The sequence below is a fragment of the Rhipicephalus microplus genome, chromosome 6, assembly GCF_043290135.1.
Source record: "Rhipicephalus microplus isolate Deutch F79 chromosome 6, USDA_Rmic, whole genome shotgun sequence".
NCBI lineage: Eukaryota > Metazoa > Arthropoda > Arachnida > Ixodida > Ixodidae > Rhipicephalus > Rhipicephalus microplus.
Genome location: NC_134705.1, coordinates 103,501,163 through 103,518,930, shown reverse-complemented (window position 1 = coordinate 103,518,930; position 17,768 = coordinate 103,501,163). Strand labels below are relative to the sequence as shown.

Here is a 17,768-nt window from a genome sequence, read left to right as displayed (position 1 = left end):
TGTTTTCAAGCACGAATATTGCTTCGATGTTCAATCTACTACTTGAGGACAGGCTTCAGCAGCAGCTCATTACATACGCACCAGCGGAGCTTCCATTGCCCGCTGTCGACCTTACCGGAGATTTCCTACCGAGCGTAGAATCATCGGCAATCTCTTGACCAACATGCTAAACCAAGATATAATCCGGCCTTCCACCAGCCATTTGTCGTCCCCTGTTGTTCTTGCACGCGAAAAAAATGGTTTGATGGAATTCAGCGTTGAGTACCATTCGCTGAAGTGCATGACACGAGAAGACGTATGTTCGTTGCTTCGCATTATTGGTGCTTTAGAGTCATTGCAACAAACACATAATTTTTTCAGCCTTGTCTTACGCTCGCAATAATGGCTAATTTCACGCATGAAGATGACAAAAAACACACAACGGAGTTCATGAATTTATCGTTAGGCCTTTTGGCCTCTGCAACGCACTAGCAGCCTTCAAGTGAATTATGGTTACGGTAGAGGAGGGCCTTAAGTGAAAACATGCTGTATTACTTTGTTGATATTTTCATATCTTCTTGAACGTAGGAGCGACACTAATAAAACCTGTACGAAGTTTTGACGTGTCTCGTAGCTGCTGGTCCCAAGCTTAGTTTCAAAAGGTGCCACTTCGTTGCCATAACTATGATAGTGCTTCGATATCTCGTCAACAGAGCCGGTATTTGGCCTAAATACGACAAGATTGGCGCCGTTCTTCACTTCCTGGCGCACCATCGCTCTAAGAAGCTCCATAGCCTTCTCAGCCTCGCTTCCTATATTTAGAGTTTTATACGCGACTTTACCGCCATTTTCACACCACTTCCTCAGCTACTTTTGTCAGAAAATCTTACGTTTGGTACAAAAACTGCCAAATAAGTTTGGACACCTTGAACTCTTTTAAACACGACTTCTTTATAACCTGACGACACGTAAAGCACGAAAACAAGCTTTGAATTACTATTTGACGTGAACAGCTACTCTGATTCTGACAAGATATGCGTTCGCGTTCGTAGAATCCTGCTTGGGTACTATTTGTGCGAATGTCCTACTTGAGAGCACCGGACAGGTTTATTGTTCTCTTTTCAATAGTTGTACATGTCTTGCGCGTTACCACAACGAATACGCTTGCTCTTCTTCTCGTTCTGCTGCACCACCATTTCCTTTTGTGCAGCTGGATTGACTTTGCAACTGAAGGCATTCACACCCGAGTCTTCGCTTCCAGCTTGCAGTAATGCTGTTTGCTTGGGTGCAAGCTCACACCCCAGGACGACTTTGCAAGTAGTTTCAAAGCTCAGAACTTCTTGTATGAAGAAAGCCCTATGAATTCTTTCACTGTGAATTCCGTTCACTAGCCTGTCACGTCTGGCGTCTTTGGGAAAGAAGCTGGAATTTTATTTCTGAACCAACTGCTTTTTCTCACTGATAAAGTCTTCTACACTTTCGTGCTGTGCTGAACCTTGCATTTACACCTGCCATTCTAGCAATATTTGACAATGGAGGGGGGGGCAGTACTGGTTTCTATATAAAATCTTGACCTATTCAAAAGTTTTATTCGTGGTAGTGATAGTACTACCCATATCTCCAGTAGCTCAGTCTCCTCCGGCCAGATCACTGTACGAGATATTCCGTCTCTTCGAGAGAGCTGTGTCATTCGCGCTGACAACTTGCTTTAAACAATTTAAGTAGGAATCATACGTCTCAACCTCCTTTATTCTATCCAACGTTGGCATGGCTGTAGCTAAAGCACAGTAAAAGGGCAGTTATTGTACTGTAGCCTTCTCGACATTTCTGCTCCCGCTGGTGCGTTACCAGACCCACACCACATGCCACTTTGAAAACGCCGTACGCTCCACCTGCAGGCATCTGCTGCGTCAGACAAACGGTTGGTGCATTATCCAGGCAGGTTCTCGAACAGCTTGCTCGTTGCAGAAACGCCCCATAGGTGCATTCTCTCGGTGGGTGGTCAAAGCTCGGCAGGCCTAAGCGAAAAATCTCATTCTCGATCGCCATTATAATTACATAGGCGCAGAACATAAGTCCAAAACACTAGATTGTCATAGCACATCACTCCATTGCAGCTTTATATGCTCCAGGGACTGTGACGTCACGAAGCCTCGAAGAATAGCCGGTGCTGGCCAGCGTTACAATCATTCTGATTGGCTAGAACAGAAGGCCATAAGGTTCCCAGATTACAGTCCTCAAATTATCAGTACGCAGCTGTCACAATTACTAGCTGCCCAGCACGTAAGGTGCCTTGAAAGTCATCCATGCATAAACTTCGTGTGGCGGCTTCGCAATAAAGGAAGTGCCCAATGGGCACCAATTACAAAGATAGTCTTGCACAAAGATGGCTTTTAAGAAGTGAAAGCGTTCAAATCATTGCTATTAACGCAAATAACCTAAAAGTAGTTACAAATATTAGCATTCCTACAGCTTGCATTCTACAGCATTGCTTAGCATTCCTACAGCTGATTCCCACGCTACGCTAGAGTTCATGTCTCGCCTCACCAAGGGAACCAATGCTTTTTTCAGCGGTAATTCTTCAGTGCTACAGGGATGATGGAAACAGCATGACACAACTCTCTGACACAAGTACATCGACGGAAATCAAAAGCAGTAAGTCGATAAAGTCTAGATACAGTAGTGTGGTTGTCGCGCACCAATCTTCCTGACCAGGCTCTGTGTCTACAAACGCATACAAGTTTAGTTTGAACATCGACGTCATCGAAGGTGAGTTAATAGACAAGTGGCAACTTGACCAACAGGAGTCGTTGAGTGCCATAACTTTGTAATTTGGGTATTTGCAGTACTGAAGGTACGTTTAGCACAGGTTTTAAAGCTGCAGCAATCGCTGCACAAGCAAAAATTTATGCAAATGTATTATAGATTGGAATCTTCTAAGTAGTCATTCTGTTTATTATATTCTGGCTCCAAGCCCTCAAATAGCCAGAACTTTACCGCCTTCTATTGTGGAAAGAAAGGTCAGAAATAGTGATTTGTCTCTGTACTCGGCTTTGAAAGGAAGCGTTGTTTGAACGCTTTCTGAGGCGTCCCTTTTATTGCACTAGTGTGGCACCGCCTACCTGAATACAAGTATATAATAAATTATATAATATAGAAGCACACATTTTTAAACCATTTTCTTTGTCTAAGGGTCACGCGTCTGGTAATTACTATCTACTATCTACAATTGACAGTAATGTGTTTGGTCATAAAACACCACACTTTTCGTTAGAATAAAGCACTTGCCTCTGAAGGAATTGGGGGGCGCCCACGCTGCAAAGAAAATAATATTGCGATTGCACATTTAAAATACATGCGAAAGTCAATTCTCTAGCAAGTATTTTAACCAATGTAGATAGCAAGACGCTGTGTTAATTTCACCGTTAAGGATTATCAAGCATTGTCACTATGAACATCTAAGCAACGTGTACCTTTACACGGCAAGTGCTAGCGTGATTGTAGTTCAAAAGAGACAATGTGAACATTTTAACTTATATTCTTTTCACTTACTTTTCCTTGCGTTGTATACACTGGGGTGATTTCGCCTTGCAGTCCTGACACATTATATATAATAAATGTTTTACATCTGAGCGGCTGCCCTATTTTCCCTCGTCTTGTTCTTTGCCCAAGCATACAGCGCGCCAAAACTCCGCTGTTGCTCTTTGTCGTGACAATTCACCATCACGGCGAGCACAGGGAGCCACCAACGATGTGACATGTAGGATATGCCGTCTACATCACGGAGAGTGTTCCCAATAATGCTTCAACGTTGTTTGAGGGTCCGGTAGAAGTGACTTTGATGGGCGACAGTAGCTTTATTACAAGGGTTCGTAGCAGCCACACTGGAACGTCATGGGAGATGTAAAACGCGGTTCTGGTGAACTTTGCCCTTGCGGTGGTCGCAACAGCGGGCACTGCATCATCACGGAAATGCATCAATTGAATTCTTAATTTGCACTGTTACCAACCTATGCTGTTTGAAGTGTTCTTGTCTTCTTGCTTTTCAGTCATCAGCGACACAAGTCAGGCGCCTGATGACACCTTACACCATAAACATCTCGGGTACGCATAGTCCTAATAATGTTGTCGCCCTCATTCTTGTCGATGTGACCACATGCTCGATCATGTAATGGCTGTGCTTGAAGTTACAGAAAATCAGCTCAGCATGCAGCACGCGCTCCTCTTTCCCATCAAGAAAATGCGCTCTTGGTTAAGTAACAGACCAGTCCCCTGTCACCTACTGCCTAGCTCCAGTAATTGTTTGTTGGCAGAGTGAAGTTTAGGGTCAATAAGGTGCAAGACGCAGTTGCAGCCTCAAAGTAGTGACCCCATCGAACTTTACAGTTGGTAGTAGTATAGTAGATGATGGATGGTAGTGCTAACCTGGTAGTCTATCCGACCAAATGTAGCTAAGGACTGGTTGCTACAATCCACCTCAGGCTGCTGCCTTGTATTCGAGATGATCTGTGGCCTCTCATCATTTTGACTTGTTCGTCAAGGCCCCACATTCAGCTGGAACGTTTCAGTTCACCACCCAGTTAATGGCGCTGTTCTGGAAGCGGTGCAACTACTGTCCTTTCTTATAGCCAGTCATTGCAGGGCGACTGGAAAAACCTCGCCCGGGCCGACGCGAAGCAGGCATTGGTCCTATAAAACCTGCAAGAGGTCCCACCGGGACCTACTACAGTTTTTGAGTAAGCTTGCTTCAAAATACTAGAGTCGGTCAAGCCCAACGCGGTGTCGATTGCACCCTGCAGCACCATAATAATCACCGTGCATCATCATAATAATTCACCCGCAAACACGCCGCGCGTCTACGTCAAATGATGCGAAAGTTCAGGAAGAGTTCACCCACTGATGGTTCGGAACGCTGGCAGCCTCGGCGCTCTGTTTCAGCCTTCGCAATGAAGTGGCGAGCTTGGCATGGCCTTTTTGGTCACCTTTACGACGTCGATTCACGTCTTTCTGTCACTACACACAGAATGCCCGGAAGACAGTGTCAGACATGAACCTTTACGTGGATCTCCACAATAAAACGGCCTAACGCCGTAGCGCTGTTTGGAGAAGGAAGTGGTCACTACCCTCCATGTGGCGGTAAGCGTGTGTAAGGGAACCTAAACAGCATCATGAGTGACTCGGGTGTCGATCGTGTCCTGCGCGAGAGGTTTTTGCAACGGGAAGCACCTACAGTGTCTCCGAGCAACAAGACGCTGTGCGCTATCTATGCGGCTCCACGTACACTTTCCACTGTGCTTCCACGATCCTTGAAGTGTAGGTGCAAGTACCTAATGCAGTAGTTAGGTCCTGGTCTTCATGATGAAAAAACAAACGTTGACGGCGTTCGATAGTCAGAACTACCTGCAACGCGGACGACAAACAGATACAGGAGGCTTCGTTCAGTCTAAAGGTTCGGGTTCCATAAACTGTGCCATTGCACCGCAGGGATGCAAGGGCACCCGTACGCCGGGCCGGTAGTCGTTTTGCCGTTTTCGTTGCTTTATTTCTCGTCCTGGTTGTCATGATTGAAAAAAAAAAACATTGAAGGCCATCTATAAAAAAATAACGTGCAATTTCTATGACCCTAGAGAACGACCTGCGCGCTTAAAGAAGCACAAAAGTCACCAAAGCCCATAAAAACTTTTCTTAAGGTGAGTTTTCGTGTATGCCCGTGCAATTCTATAGTCGGGATAGCAGAGTTGTGAAGGTGCTGACGTTAGATCCAGAGCATACGCCTATTGAAAAACCACATGGTGCATGTTTTTGTTTTCTTTTCATCACTATGTGGGTTTTTTTCCTACTACGTCAGCATCAACACAAGTCTACTTGCCCGTCAAGGTTACTGCAGATCACGCTTTTATGGTGTGTACTGAGAACACTTCACATTCTGCTGCTTGTACTCTTCATTGATTATGATGATCTTATCGGAAGGGCATGTACTTCACGCTAATCCTGATCAGCATTGTTAGTAAAAGAACCTGTTTATCTGCCTGAAGGTACGTGCACTCGAAGTTCTTTTTCCTCGACTTGTGGAGATGAGCAATAAACGAGGAGGAAACACAGTCCGAAAAAAGCAAAGAGTGATGCGAGCGAGGAAATAATTTACATCAGCGAACGTGTGTAACACTGATTTTACGGCGCCGCTTCGAAAAATTTCCAACGGCTGCCTGTTTGGCGCAAACTGCGCGCTGGCAACAACACAATATAATTTCCACTTCTGGGTTGGTTTTGAGTCCTTCTACCTGTGAAGGGCTTCTACCCTACGTAACCCGATTGCTTGGTTTGTGGCCTTACGGCTTTTGTAACCTTCCAAAAAAAAAGTTGCTCTAAAACCAAGAAATTCAATGAATTGATAAGCAGAACAGAATGACATACTTTGTAAAAAAATATTTGGTTATGTTGCAATAGCTGACTGCAATAATGGTATTGCTAGAGCACATGCTTTGTTTTTTAGGTACTAATTCTTACCGCCCCATTTTCATAAATAAATCGAACATTCTTCTTAGCATTCCTTAGGTCTCGTCTGGTGTTATGCTATGGGTTCGAATCTTAATTATATAGTCATGTTGTAAGTTTCCACGACACTTATAAAGGAATATGCATTAGAAAGAAATACTTGCCCGAGGCGGACCATAAAGGCGATGGTAGGCTTCACGAAACTGGAAATATTACAGTACAACAACGAGGAGTCAAGCAAAAGTCAAATAAATCATTTCTTCTCCGCGTTAAAATAATAGTCTACCATGTCTCTTGAAATGTGTCTGTGATTCTGAGAGAATAGGGACACATGATATTCACCAAAGGTTTTCAGATTAAGTACTGTAGCAGAACACGTGTTAAGATAGGTGAGGACACATTTTAGGACAGAAAAGAAAAAAAATTGCGGTAATTACCTTTCCCAACACTGAAATCAGGTGGTTGTGATAAAGGGGGGAATATTTGTCCTGGCAAGAAGGCAATCCCCACTTCAAAATTGTGAAAGTGTTCTTTAGGAATAATTTAGCGCCAAGTAAGCTAAGCCAAATTACTCAGAAAAAAAACAAAACACGGAAAAGCGCAACTGCCATTTTCATCTGGGAAGTCCTGCATTAGTCAACCGACTTTCCGTGAGGGCTGTGGGAGCTTGCCACTGTGGCAACCGTGGGGCCCATAAGCTGTTTTGGAGGTAGAAAACAAATAACGCGTTTTAGAAACTTTTAGTCACTTTGTACACAATGCCCAAAGCACCCAGTTTAACAATAAAAAACAACAAAAACTGTGCCACTAGGAATAGTGCATAAAGCCCATTTTTATAAAGACACAACACTTACCTTACAATGTACGTCGTAGCATGTTTAACCCTCGGGCGAGTGCTTAAAAAAATTTGAGGACACTTTCTACCTTCTAAAGAGTGTTCTGTCTGTTGAGACGCGGTACACGTGTTTTCATTTTTGCATGATTCTGCGGATTGTGAAAGCTTACAGGCAAGACGCATGTGCATGGGAGCCAACCGACTTACTCGACTGCTACCACGAGACCTCCGAATCTGTAGGAGGCACGTCGCCACACGCGTCGCTCTGCCATCAGATGGTTCCTCAGAGTGAGCATCGCGAGATTGCGTAGTGTATGCGGGAAAGAGCGTCTTCTAACGAATGGTTCATCTTTAAAATTTATCCGTAAAATTGCTATACATTCAAGCCGGAAGTTCCTGCGAAGAAAAAAATTACAAGTTGTTTGTAGCAATACAGAATTTTTACTGAAACGTGTATGCTGGTTCTTGTAGCCTAAAGCAGAAAATCCGATTTTGAACATCGTATTTAACCATTCTATGCTTCTGTAGAATGGCATTGTCCCGTCTCGTTTTCGACACGCCAGAGTAAATTGCGTGTTCACACCGTTAGTACCACGTTTTTTAAGAAGTTGTTCGTTCGAGTAAGGCGGTGTACCCACTCACCGTAATGCGGGCCTCATGCGCACGGATAAAAAAAACCTAAAGAAATAAAATTACCCTCTCACTCTTAATCAGAGACAAAATTATTCAAATTGAAGGTAGCAGTGATTTCGTATTTTCAAAGTATTTGCCACACACTCAGAAAGGTGGCGGAATACTTTGGAGTACAAATGGAATTTTCCGCATAAGCAAACTAGAAGGCGCGTGTTCTGAGCAAAAACAATTTATGTTTCAGACAAAGCTAGGAGCAATAAAAGGTTGTAACATTTCGCTGTTCCCAGTTTGCACTAAAATGCGGTATAAAGCATTCGTAGTACATGTAACCATCGTGCCTTAGGACAGGCTGGGTGATGCTGTAACGCAAGACTATGGGAACACTTGGCCTGCCTGAAAGCTCACGCAAACACACATTTCGCTAGCCATTGTCAGGAACATGGGGGCGAACCTCAGCCTAGCAGAGCTGGCTTCTTGATCTAAGACCCGAATCAAAACACGAGGGAATTGTGAAAATTCAGTTGATTGCAAAACCTAAAGAAATGTGCGCCGGCTACACTTTCATTGTTTGATTACAAAAAAGTTCTTTTCATTGATCGTATCTTTACGACATAGCTTTATTTTTTCTACTTCCAATAGGTAGTCTGTTACTGCGAGTGCTCTAATCCTATTTATTATCACAATAAATTATTTTTATTTGCGAGAATGGTTTTTTCAAGAAATCACACAAATGATTTTGACTACTGGTGCAGCGACCACCGACAGTCGCTGGTCGCGGCGGTCGGGCCTGACGTCTGCCTATAGAGTGCTCGAGTTTCGCTAACACAGCTTCGCTGTTCCCGGCGTGCGGGCACGTCAGCGTTACGTTGAAGTATATTGGGCCCTTCATGATGCGCTCGTGGCCGCTTTGCTAGCTCCACATATACAATGTTTGGTGTTACGTGAGGCCAATGGATGATGAATGTATATGACTGGTGCAAACATGATAATCGTGACACGCATGTCATGTAAGAACATGACAACATACTAAGCTCATGGCATGCTCGCGACCATTTGCTAGCACCACATATACTAAATTTGGTACCTCGTAACTTCAATAGATGACCAAGGTAAACGACACATCTAAACATGATAATCATCACACGGAAGTCATCTATGGCATAATTTACCTTCACCTCCTAACTTCGTGCTGATTTTAAATTTACATATTAATCTTTCTCAGCCGTTCTTCGCATATCATCGATTACCACTGTTCGTGGGCACTGAGATTTTTTTTATTCGACATAATTTGCAGTCTATATACAAGCGTTCATGAACCCCAAATTACCATAATATGAAACTTGCGGTATAAACTTTACATATTGAAACTATCTTTAGATAAAATACTACTGTCTAGACTCGAACATGAATGTTGTGTGAGGTAAAACTATAGGTTGTGCTTTAAACTCCAAAACAGTTGACGTTCCTGGTAAGCCTATGATGTACATCTAGCAACAAAACTTGTAAAGGAAAACGTGCCAACCCACCCATTGACATTTGACTCAAGACAGAATTAAACATATCTAGAATAGAAAATTACTTGCCGAGTTCTGCTTATCGAACGGATTCTCGAAGGATGTTTAATTTGGAAATTTCAAGTTTTCATATAGCAATGAGCAGGGTTTTGAATCTAGCTACCAGTTCACCGGCTTTACTGTAGAAATTTGAAACTAATATTTGTTACCCTGCATGGCTTTGAATAAAGCAGTGCATTGAATGCTGCCTGCGATTTTCTTGTTTGCGTTTTCATACTTTTTGGTGTTTATAAGCATAACAATTGGCCAGACAGATTAAAAACTTTTCATCTTGCTTTTAGTCATCTGTGTTTGGTAAGAAGTAAGCACTAAGCAGATGTCACATGAAAATTCGTTCAGTCAACAAATTTAATTAAACAAATTCAAAAAACAAATTAATGAATAAAAACAAATATGAACAAAAACAAAACTTTCAGTCAACAAGTTGAAATAAAAGACTTGCCTTAAGATAAGCTTTTGTGTATCTTCCATGAGTAGCCGGACGCCCAATCGGACGACGAGGCTGAAAATATAGTCGCATCACCACTGAGAATGCAAAGTACGAGCATACGTCTGCAGCTAACGACATCACTTAATTAGGAGGGGATGGATAGCACAGACAGGTGAAATTACTACTGCCTATCACTGTATTACTTTAAAGCAAACTCAACAAATTTTTAGGTTCTTTGAATGGGAACTTTACTTCAAGAAAGCACCGTCGATTGAAATTATCAAAGGGAAAATTATTTGACCATTTGATTCTTGAAGAAACGACTTTGAAAACATTTCGCGAGTAACATGATGAAACCACGTCGAGTGTTACACGTGTCCAGGATACCTTTCTAAGTCAAAGTAATAAATATAGGCATGACCATTTTAGGTAACCATTTAGATGTGGGATGACTACTATTTTATGGCATTTTTTAAAGAAACCTTCTGTCAAAGATACAATTGTGGTGGCAACAGCATTCTGTGGCCTCTGGAATTGTGCATGGCAATCAGAAAGGAGTCAGAAAAGTTTGCATTTTTAGATCCAGTGGTTACCGAGATAATGTTTTTTTATGACGCAAAGTATGTTAGGAAAAAAACGCTGTTTATATTCTGAGTTCTGCAGTGCAGTCACAGGATCACGTGCAATTGGGGTGATTTTCAAATGCTTCCCACTGAGCATTAAATCTCACCACTTCGTGGAAGCACTGGTCTGTATTTGCGCAATATTTTCCGACGAGTATTCAAAAATCACATATTCTTTCGTCTTTGTATTTCATTTCGCTTTCAGTAATTGTGAAAAAAATGTAACAAGTCTAGAGTTTAAAATATTGCATAAAAGCTACCATAGATGGCTAAGTTACACACTCCAAATCTTAAAAGGGCTTGATGCTGAAGTGAACAATAAAACTTTGTTACCATTAGTTGCGCTACTGTACTCTGAGTGAATTATATGCAACCTGACTGATTGATATGTGGCTTTTAACGTCCCAAAACCCCCATATAATTATGAAACACGCCATAGTGGAGGGCTGCGGCAATTTCGACCATCTGAGGTTCTTTAACATGCACTAAAATCTGAGCATATGGGCCTATAGCATTTTCGCCTCCATCAAAAATACAGCCGCCGCAGCCGGAGTTCAATCCTTCCACCTGCTAGTCAGCAGCTGAACACCTTAGTCACTTGACCACCGAGGCGGGCCATGACGCGTAAGTGTGACGAGGGGTGCCTGAGATTGTACGTCTCTTATTTCTCAGTTGTGATATCCACTTAGCTTCTATCAAACTGTTTAGTGTGGGAATAAAAAAAGCTAACAGTGAATACTAGAGGACTTAAGACGGTCAATCAGAAGTCGCTCTAACTTGACCAAAGCGTCTGTAAGGAAACCTAAACAACTCTCAGAACCTACTAATTGAAATATTCTTAGATTTCCAGGACACGTAACAAAGACAAGCACAGTGTTTTCAATTATGACAGATAACGACTCCTCTAAATAATTAAAAAAAATCAGTCCATTAAGCAAACATTGAATATACGCGTATGTACTCCTTCAATACTCTCAATTTGAGTAGTGCAGCACTTGTGATTTAGAGCCACAATAGGCGTTTTGCAACATGTCACGTCTTCTTATTCTTGCCACGTGCACTTGACGTTTCGTTCAGGATCTTAGCCGGTCATAGCCTCGCGAGGGTAACGTTGTTCGTTTTTATAGAAAAGATGGTGAGTGGAGATGTTCTGCCAGCTTTCTGGTTATATTGTAAGTCGTGCATGCAAGCATCACTTCCCATGTTTCTTCACTTTGAAAAGAAAACTAACTCTTATGAAAACCAATGTTGTCGGTAAAAAAAAGAAGGCTCCTAAAACTACCGAAATAGAAGATGCTGATGCTAATGGAGAATTTTTTTAAGTAGTGGCCTAAAGTGTTTGCGGCCCTAAAGCCCTTTGGATATGCACACTTTGTGTCAGGCAAGTGTGAAGAGGTTTTAAATAGGGCCTGCAGCGCTTTAAACACTCGCCCTATTCTATAATGAAATCATGTGGATACTTACCGGGTCTTTTTCTTTGTTAGGCACATTATTACTAAGAAAGAATATATAATAACGCTAGAGAAAGTGAATGGCTTCTTCTTAGAAGTATATTGGTAATGTAAAGCTATAAGTGCGGACAAAAGATAACTTGCCACTGGTAGGATTCAGACCTTCGTCCTTCGAATAACACATGTGATGCATACCCCGTGCTATGGTAGCTCTACCGTAGTGTAGAGCCTAGTTAAGAGAGGATATTACAGGGCAGCACAAAGGTGAAATTGAGTTTTCCCGTCATTCCCTGTGTGTCACTATTGCTTGCATGTAGCACTGCTGAAAGTTTACAATCAGGGGAAAGGACAAAAGCACGGCTAAACAGATACAGTTAAAGTCAAGGCAGGGTATATACACCGGGTATTTGTGCGGAGAGGACAACTGCCACTGCTTGCACTAACTGGGGTGGGAAGTTGAGCGATGAGGTGTTGTGGGGGCACACGTGTGAGTGTAGAGCAAGGCGACAGAAGTCGATTGCGCTGAGAAGTCGAGCATTGGTGCTTCAACGTTAGCGGTAACGTTAGCTTCATTTGTTTTAGAGTTTGAAACGATAGATGGCAATGTTTAACTCCTCTAAAGCATGATAAAAGATGGTGTTTATGGCTAAAATTTTCATTTATTTGCGTTGTGGGTCAAGCTCCCGATCAGCTTCATTTTTGTTTGCTTGTAATCACGTGTTACTTGGGAATCTCCAGCAACAATGACGAACTTGCATTAGCTTCACACTCAAAGACGAAATTCGCTCCCCTGTACGGCAGATTGTCGTTGCAGCTTTTGGTTTTTTCATGCAACAATTGCAATCGTTCTATTTTGTATCAGCGCAGCACCAGTACTACGGTACCTGGGTCACTGAGCTTTGAGCGTCGGTTATTTTTTGTTGCTCACAAATGTGAGTTCCTTCTTACACTTGATCACTTAACGTGTAAACTAGTGAACCAAGCAAAGCTTCGTTATTCTCTCTGCCTGTCTCCTTCATTTTTCTCCTGACAAGAGAAACTTGAGCTTTTATCATACAAAATTATTTAGACTGCGTGACACAAAACGCTTGAGAAGCGTCATAAGGCGATGCTGTGCACATGATCCCAATGCGTTTCCATCAGTGCTCAGTGATATTGTGGCAGCTAACAGCTCGCATCGCAGTCCTGCAAAGTTGCAAAATGTGAAATAGTTTCAAAAAAAAAACCTTGCCGCAGTTGATTGTGGGGAAATGCAGTTGTAACCACCACACGCGGTTTTACAAGTACACGTCAAAGAATTTCTGGCTTTCCGGAGTGTTTTCTACTCCGCGCTTGAATAGCATATTGTTCCTATAGCAAGTGATGCATGTACTTTCTTTACACGGTGATGTTACTAAGAATAAACTATTCTAGTTTTCTGTCATCCTCACTTTCATTTTAGAGCAAGGAATTCCTCTTTACCTCAATAAGATTCATTACTCCCAAAATAAATATTTACAGAGGTGTTCTAATTTACGGGAATAAATTAATTTAAGTAACAATTAGAGCAATTAACACACTTAACCAGTACAAATTATTGTTTCTTGTTCATTTGTCTTTACTAAAACCCAAATAGCATGAAATTAATGCAATGTGAGTGCCCCATCAAAATACAATAAAATGCGTCATATTCTATGCATAGAATACCAGAGCTTTGTAGTTGTAAAATGAAATATGATGAGTTAAACTGCTACTTTTCATTACCCTGTTAGTTCGTGCAGTCGCTGTGAGAGCAGCAAGTAGTAACAACGAATAAGTTACAGCACACAAAAGGTCCAAGAATAGTCTTTTACTCGTAATACACAGCTTCTCATGACATTTCTGTGGCAGTTGTCTAACTGTTCGATGCTTTGAACCCCCATCAAAAATTATTGTCGATTTATTATTTAGAACAACAAAATTATTTCCGCCAGGCAGAGCGGAGTGGAGTAGAACGTACTCCACTCTTTTTCCACTTTACGAAGAAAAAATCTGAGGTTTTGGACAGAATATTGTTATTTAAAATTAACAAGTAATGAGATCTTGGAATTCAGAAAAGTAAAATTTAACAAAACTGTAAATAGATAAGTGAAGAGAAACATAGTAAAGTTGAGGTTGGACATTTGAGGAAATATTTATGAACAATAAAGTATATTTTAGAAATTAAAGTACCACTTCGCCCTACAATCTACATGGTTTTAAAACTTAAACAATCTTTTCTAAGGCATTAGCAAAGCTCCCGTGGCTGTGGTCAGTGGACAAAGTTCGAAACGAAACAAAATTTGTACACTTAGATCCAGTCTAACAAGTCGGAAGGCGACACTTCAAGCATTTTTCTGCAAAGTAGAATGTTTGTTGCAAGCAGTTAGGTAGTATTCTGTTGTCTTATGTACTCCGCAAGAAAAAAAAACAGTGCGGGGAAGCTACCAGGAAAGCTGTGTGTAAATAAAAATTTAGATAAGGGACCTAGCAACGTTGTGTTGTATTTACAACTTCCAGCTCTCTTGCTCGACATATTTTGCTTTTCCAGCAGTGTTTAAGGTGCTGAAGTTCTATTGTGGCCAATACTAATGGCACAGGAACGTTTTATAACCTATTTTTTCCTTATTTTAGCACCTATAATGAATTTAGTTGCCGGCAATACATGAGTAACCCTTGCATTGAGGGATGACTTTGCTAGCGCATCCGCCATTTCATTCCAACAAAGGTCCATATAACCCGAAAGTGAAACCCATATAATCAACTCTACATGTGCGAAATTGAGGAAGTTTATTAGACTCGGAACTTCCGCGTTTTTATTTCTTGAGAGGGAAAACGCACCGAGAACGAATTTGTCATAATTACCGTAAAAGTAGTTGCTGGTAATTTGCAGAATGCTAGAATGTTACGTAATAGTTTTGGTACAAAGATGGGTGCAAAGTTCAACAGCGACTGGCAAAGGACCAATATGAGGTGAGCGAGAAAATACCATTAGCACTTCTTTTCTCACTTTGGTAAACATTAGTCGCAATAACTGCCATTACTAGCATGCATGCCAGGTGATCACTTCAAATGTAGTTCAAAAACGGCAAGCACCGTTGTCATTTTCTACCTGCTCCACGCCCCATTGACATCGTGCGAAAATTAACTCAAATTCATTACATGTTTTCCCGCTATTGGTGACACAATACATATTAGCATCGGGATACTGGCAGTTTTCTCGACTAAAATGAATAACAAGGCATGTGAAGCTGTAACTTCACCTGCAGCTCCGGTTTGCAGCTGCTTTCAGAGGTACGACAGAAACACAGCCCTGTCGTCTTATTTTAACACGCGAAAGGTCTCCATTCATGCGGGCGACCTGTTAGTGCTATGAAAGATCGTTTTTACAAAAATATTGTCGAGCTTCTAATATACTACACGTAAAACGTATGACACCTACCAGTGTAATACTTAATGTACAAGACATCAGCAAGTATTCGGTTGCACCGAGCGACGTCTTTTTAGCCTTCCGTGATCTTGCCGTTCATTTTCCGCGTTTCGAAGAAGACAGTCTCAAAGAAACCACTGCCTGTGTTTTCGCGGATGTATTGAGGATACATTATACACCTCTTCCAAATTTGAGTCAATCCTGTCGCAATTAGAAGCAAAAGTTTTTTTGCATTCTTTTCATAGGACACCAACGCCAAAAGTGTTAGCAATAAAATATTTGACTTTCTTACACGAAGTAGAGAAATTGTTTTCAACCGTATAGTTTCAATTCAAGTTTTTAGGATTCTTCATCATTGAGAGAAGAGACAATGCATACTTACTTTTCTCCCTCTAGGACTAATTGAGTCTTCCACAAATAGTGTCAAAAATAATACCATGGAGTAGATTAGAAAACAGCAAAACTTCGTGTTCATATCGGAACCAAAAAGTTCTGCTTAAAGAGACACGTAGAAAATCTCCTCATGAAACATGCTCTGTATAAATAGAAAGTTGTACTGAGAGATTTGATCAAAACACCTGCAGCAGCTCGATACGATATCTAAGAAAGCGCGCTGATGACTTAAATTATGACGGATAGTTTTTTACGTGTTTTTCTTTGCTTTAGGCGAATGACTTGCTGAAAATAGGCGCGAATATCTGGAATGTAATTACAAGTTCGCACGTCTACCTATCACTCACTATTTGTACTCTCTACATGCTTGTAAGTAAAAATGCATAAAAGGTTAACCAACTAGGCTTAGACTCAACCAGAGAATTTTTTCTGCTAATGCGAGAAGTTTTTTTGCAAGCATTTTCCAGGCATTTCCAAAGCAAAGTGTCGAATTTAAATCCTCTTTCGTGGTTGTTCGCAATTTCGATGGAAAAAGAAATCGAGAAATTTCTGAGGTGCTTTCTTCACTTGGTTTCTAGTACCAACTCACTCTAGTAGCTAAATGTTTCACGCTTACATTACCATATATTTTGTTTGAAATAATAAAAATAATGTTAAACGCGCCCTTTCACACCTTTCGCGAATAGTCTGAAAACACCGCACATATGTTGTTTCTGCTCCCGAGAGCGGATAAAAACACGGGATGATGCTGGCGGGTACCGAACCTGCCACCTTCGAATAACGCATTTAATGTTCTACCAACTCAGCGACCGAAGCTGCCATTTACTTATTGATTGAATAATTGATATGTGGGGTTTACGTCTAAAAACCAGCACATGATTATGAAAGATGCCGAAGTAGAAGGGCTCCACAAGGTTGGTCCACCTGGGGTTTTTTAACGTTCACCCGAATCTGAGCACACAGGTGTAAAGCAATTTCGCCTACATCTAAAACGCAGCCGCCGCCGTCGGGATTTAATCCCGCCACCTTCAGGTTAGCAGCCGAGTACGTTACCCACTAGACCACCGCGGAGTGGCGGCCGTCCACTTATAGAATATTGGATCAGCATCACCGCCGAACCAGCGTCATCGGCAGCCAGTGCAGTTAGTGTGAAAAACCCGTATTTCACCTGTAGACGTCAGGTAGCACGTGGTATTATTAGGACTTAGGAGCTAAACAATTGATACGGGAGTTGTGTTCAGGCAGACGTCCCGCCTTGAGGTTGTATGCGAGGAATTAGTGGTCAGAGAGAGGTATAATATATGGGAGCGTTAATGAAAGCGTTGCGTTGGGCAGAGCTACTTGGTGGAATTTCTAGCTGACTTGGCCTTCGCAGGTGTAAGAGATTGAAAGTTTCGGTTTAGTTTAGCTACACTAAAGCTAATGAAGTGGTTGCAAAATGGCAGGCGACTAGCAGCTGGCGGTAGTCGAAATTAGAGCATAGCTTCTATGCAAGTGGCCGGTGCAGATAACCCACGAAAATATTCACAATGACCAAGGAAGTCTAGTGTTTAAACACTGAGCTCACTCTTCACTACGTTGCCGAATAGTTCATATTTGCTGAGTTGCATGAAGACCTCACTTTTGAGAAGTTCGTGCATATTTAAAGGGGCTGAATAAGGGGATGGCGTCTCTCATAGTCCGGTGGGGGGCTGGCCAAACAACGAAAAGATGGCGAACAAAACGTTTCAAATTTTTGAGGTGCATCGAACACACAATGAAATGCGCGAATATTCAAAGGTGCTGAAATGTGTTATGATCACGCTCTTTAGTACGTTTGAAGGTTCGACATATATAATATGGTAGGCATTCTCGAAGTTCATTTCGCGTAATATGATGCTTGGGTGCAGCGATTAATGAAGTCCTGTTTGTGCGGTATTTTATTGCCA

General features: G+C 41.8%; 1 protein-coding gene across 7 annotated transcripts in view; it reads right to left on the bottom strand.

Moving 5' to 3' along the window:
* The window catches only part of LOC119183125 (uncharacterized), a 182,753-nt gene extending 166,742 nt beyond the window's left edge, over positions 1-16,011 (bottom strand). For all 7 annotated transcript variants that reach the window (XM_075866328.1, XM_075866329.1, XM_075866333.1 and 4 more), the window contains exons 1-4: positions 15,830-16,011; positions 9,959-10,018; positions 6,639-6,677; positions 3,268-3,294 (exon numbers count right to left, since the gene is read on the bottom strand). In XM_075866328.1, the coding sequence (XP_075722443.1) occupies positions 3,268-3,294; positions 6,639-6,677; positions 9,959-10,018; positions 15,830-15,922 (219 nt within the window). In that variant the 5' untranslated portion in view covers positions 15,923-16,011. The remainder of the gene's footprint in view (positions 1-3,267; positions 3,295-6,638; positions 6,678-9,958; positions 10,019-15,829) is intronic.
* Between the last annotated feature and the right edge of the window lie 1,757 nt (positions 16,012-17,768).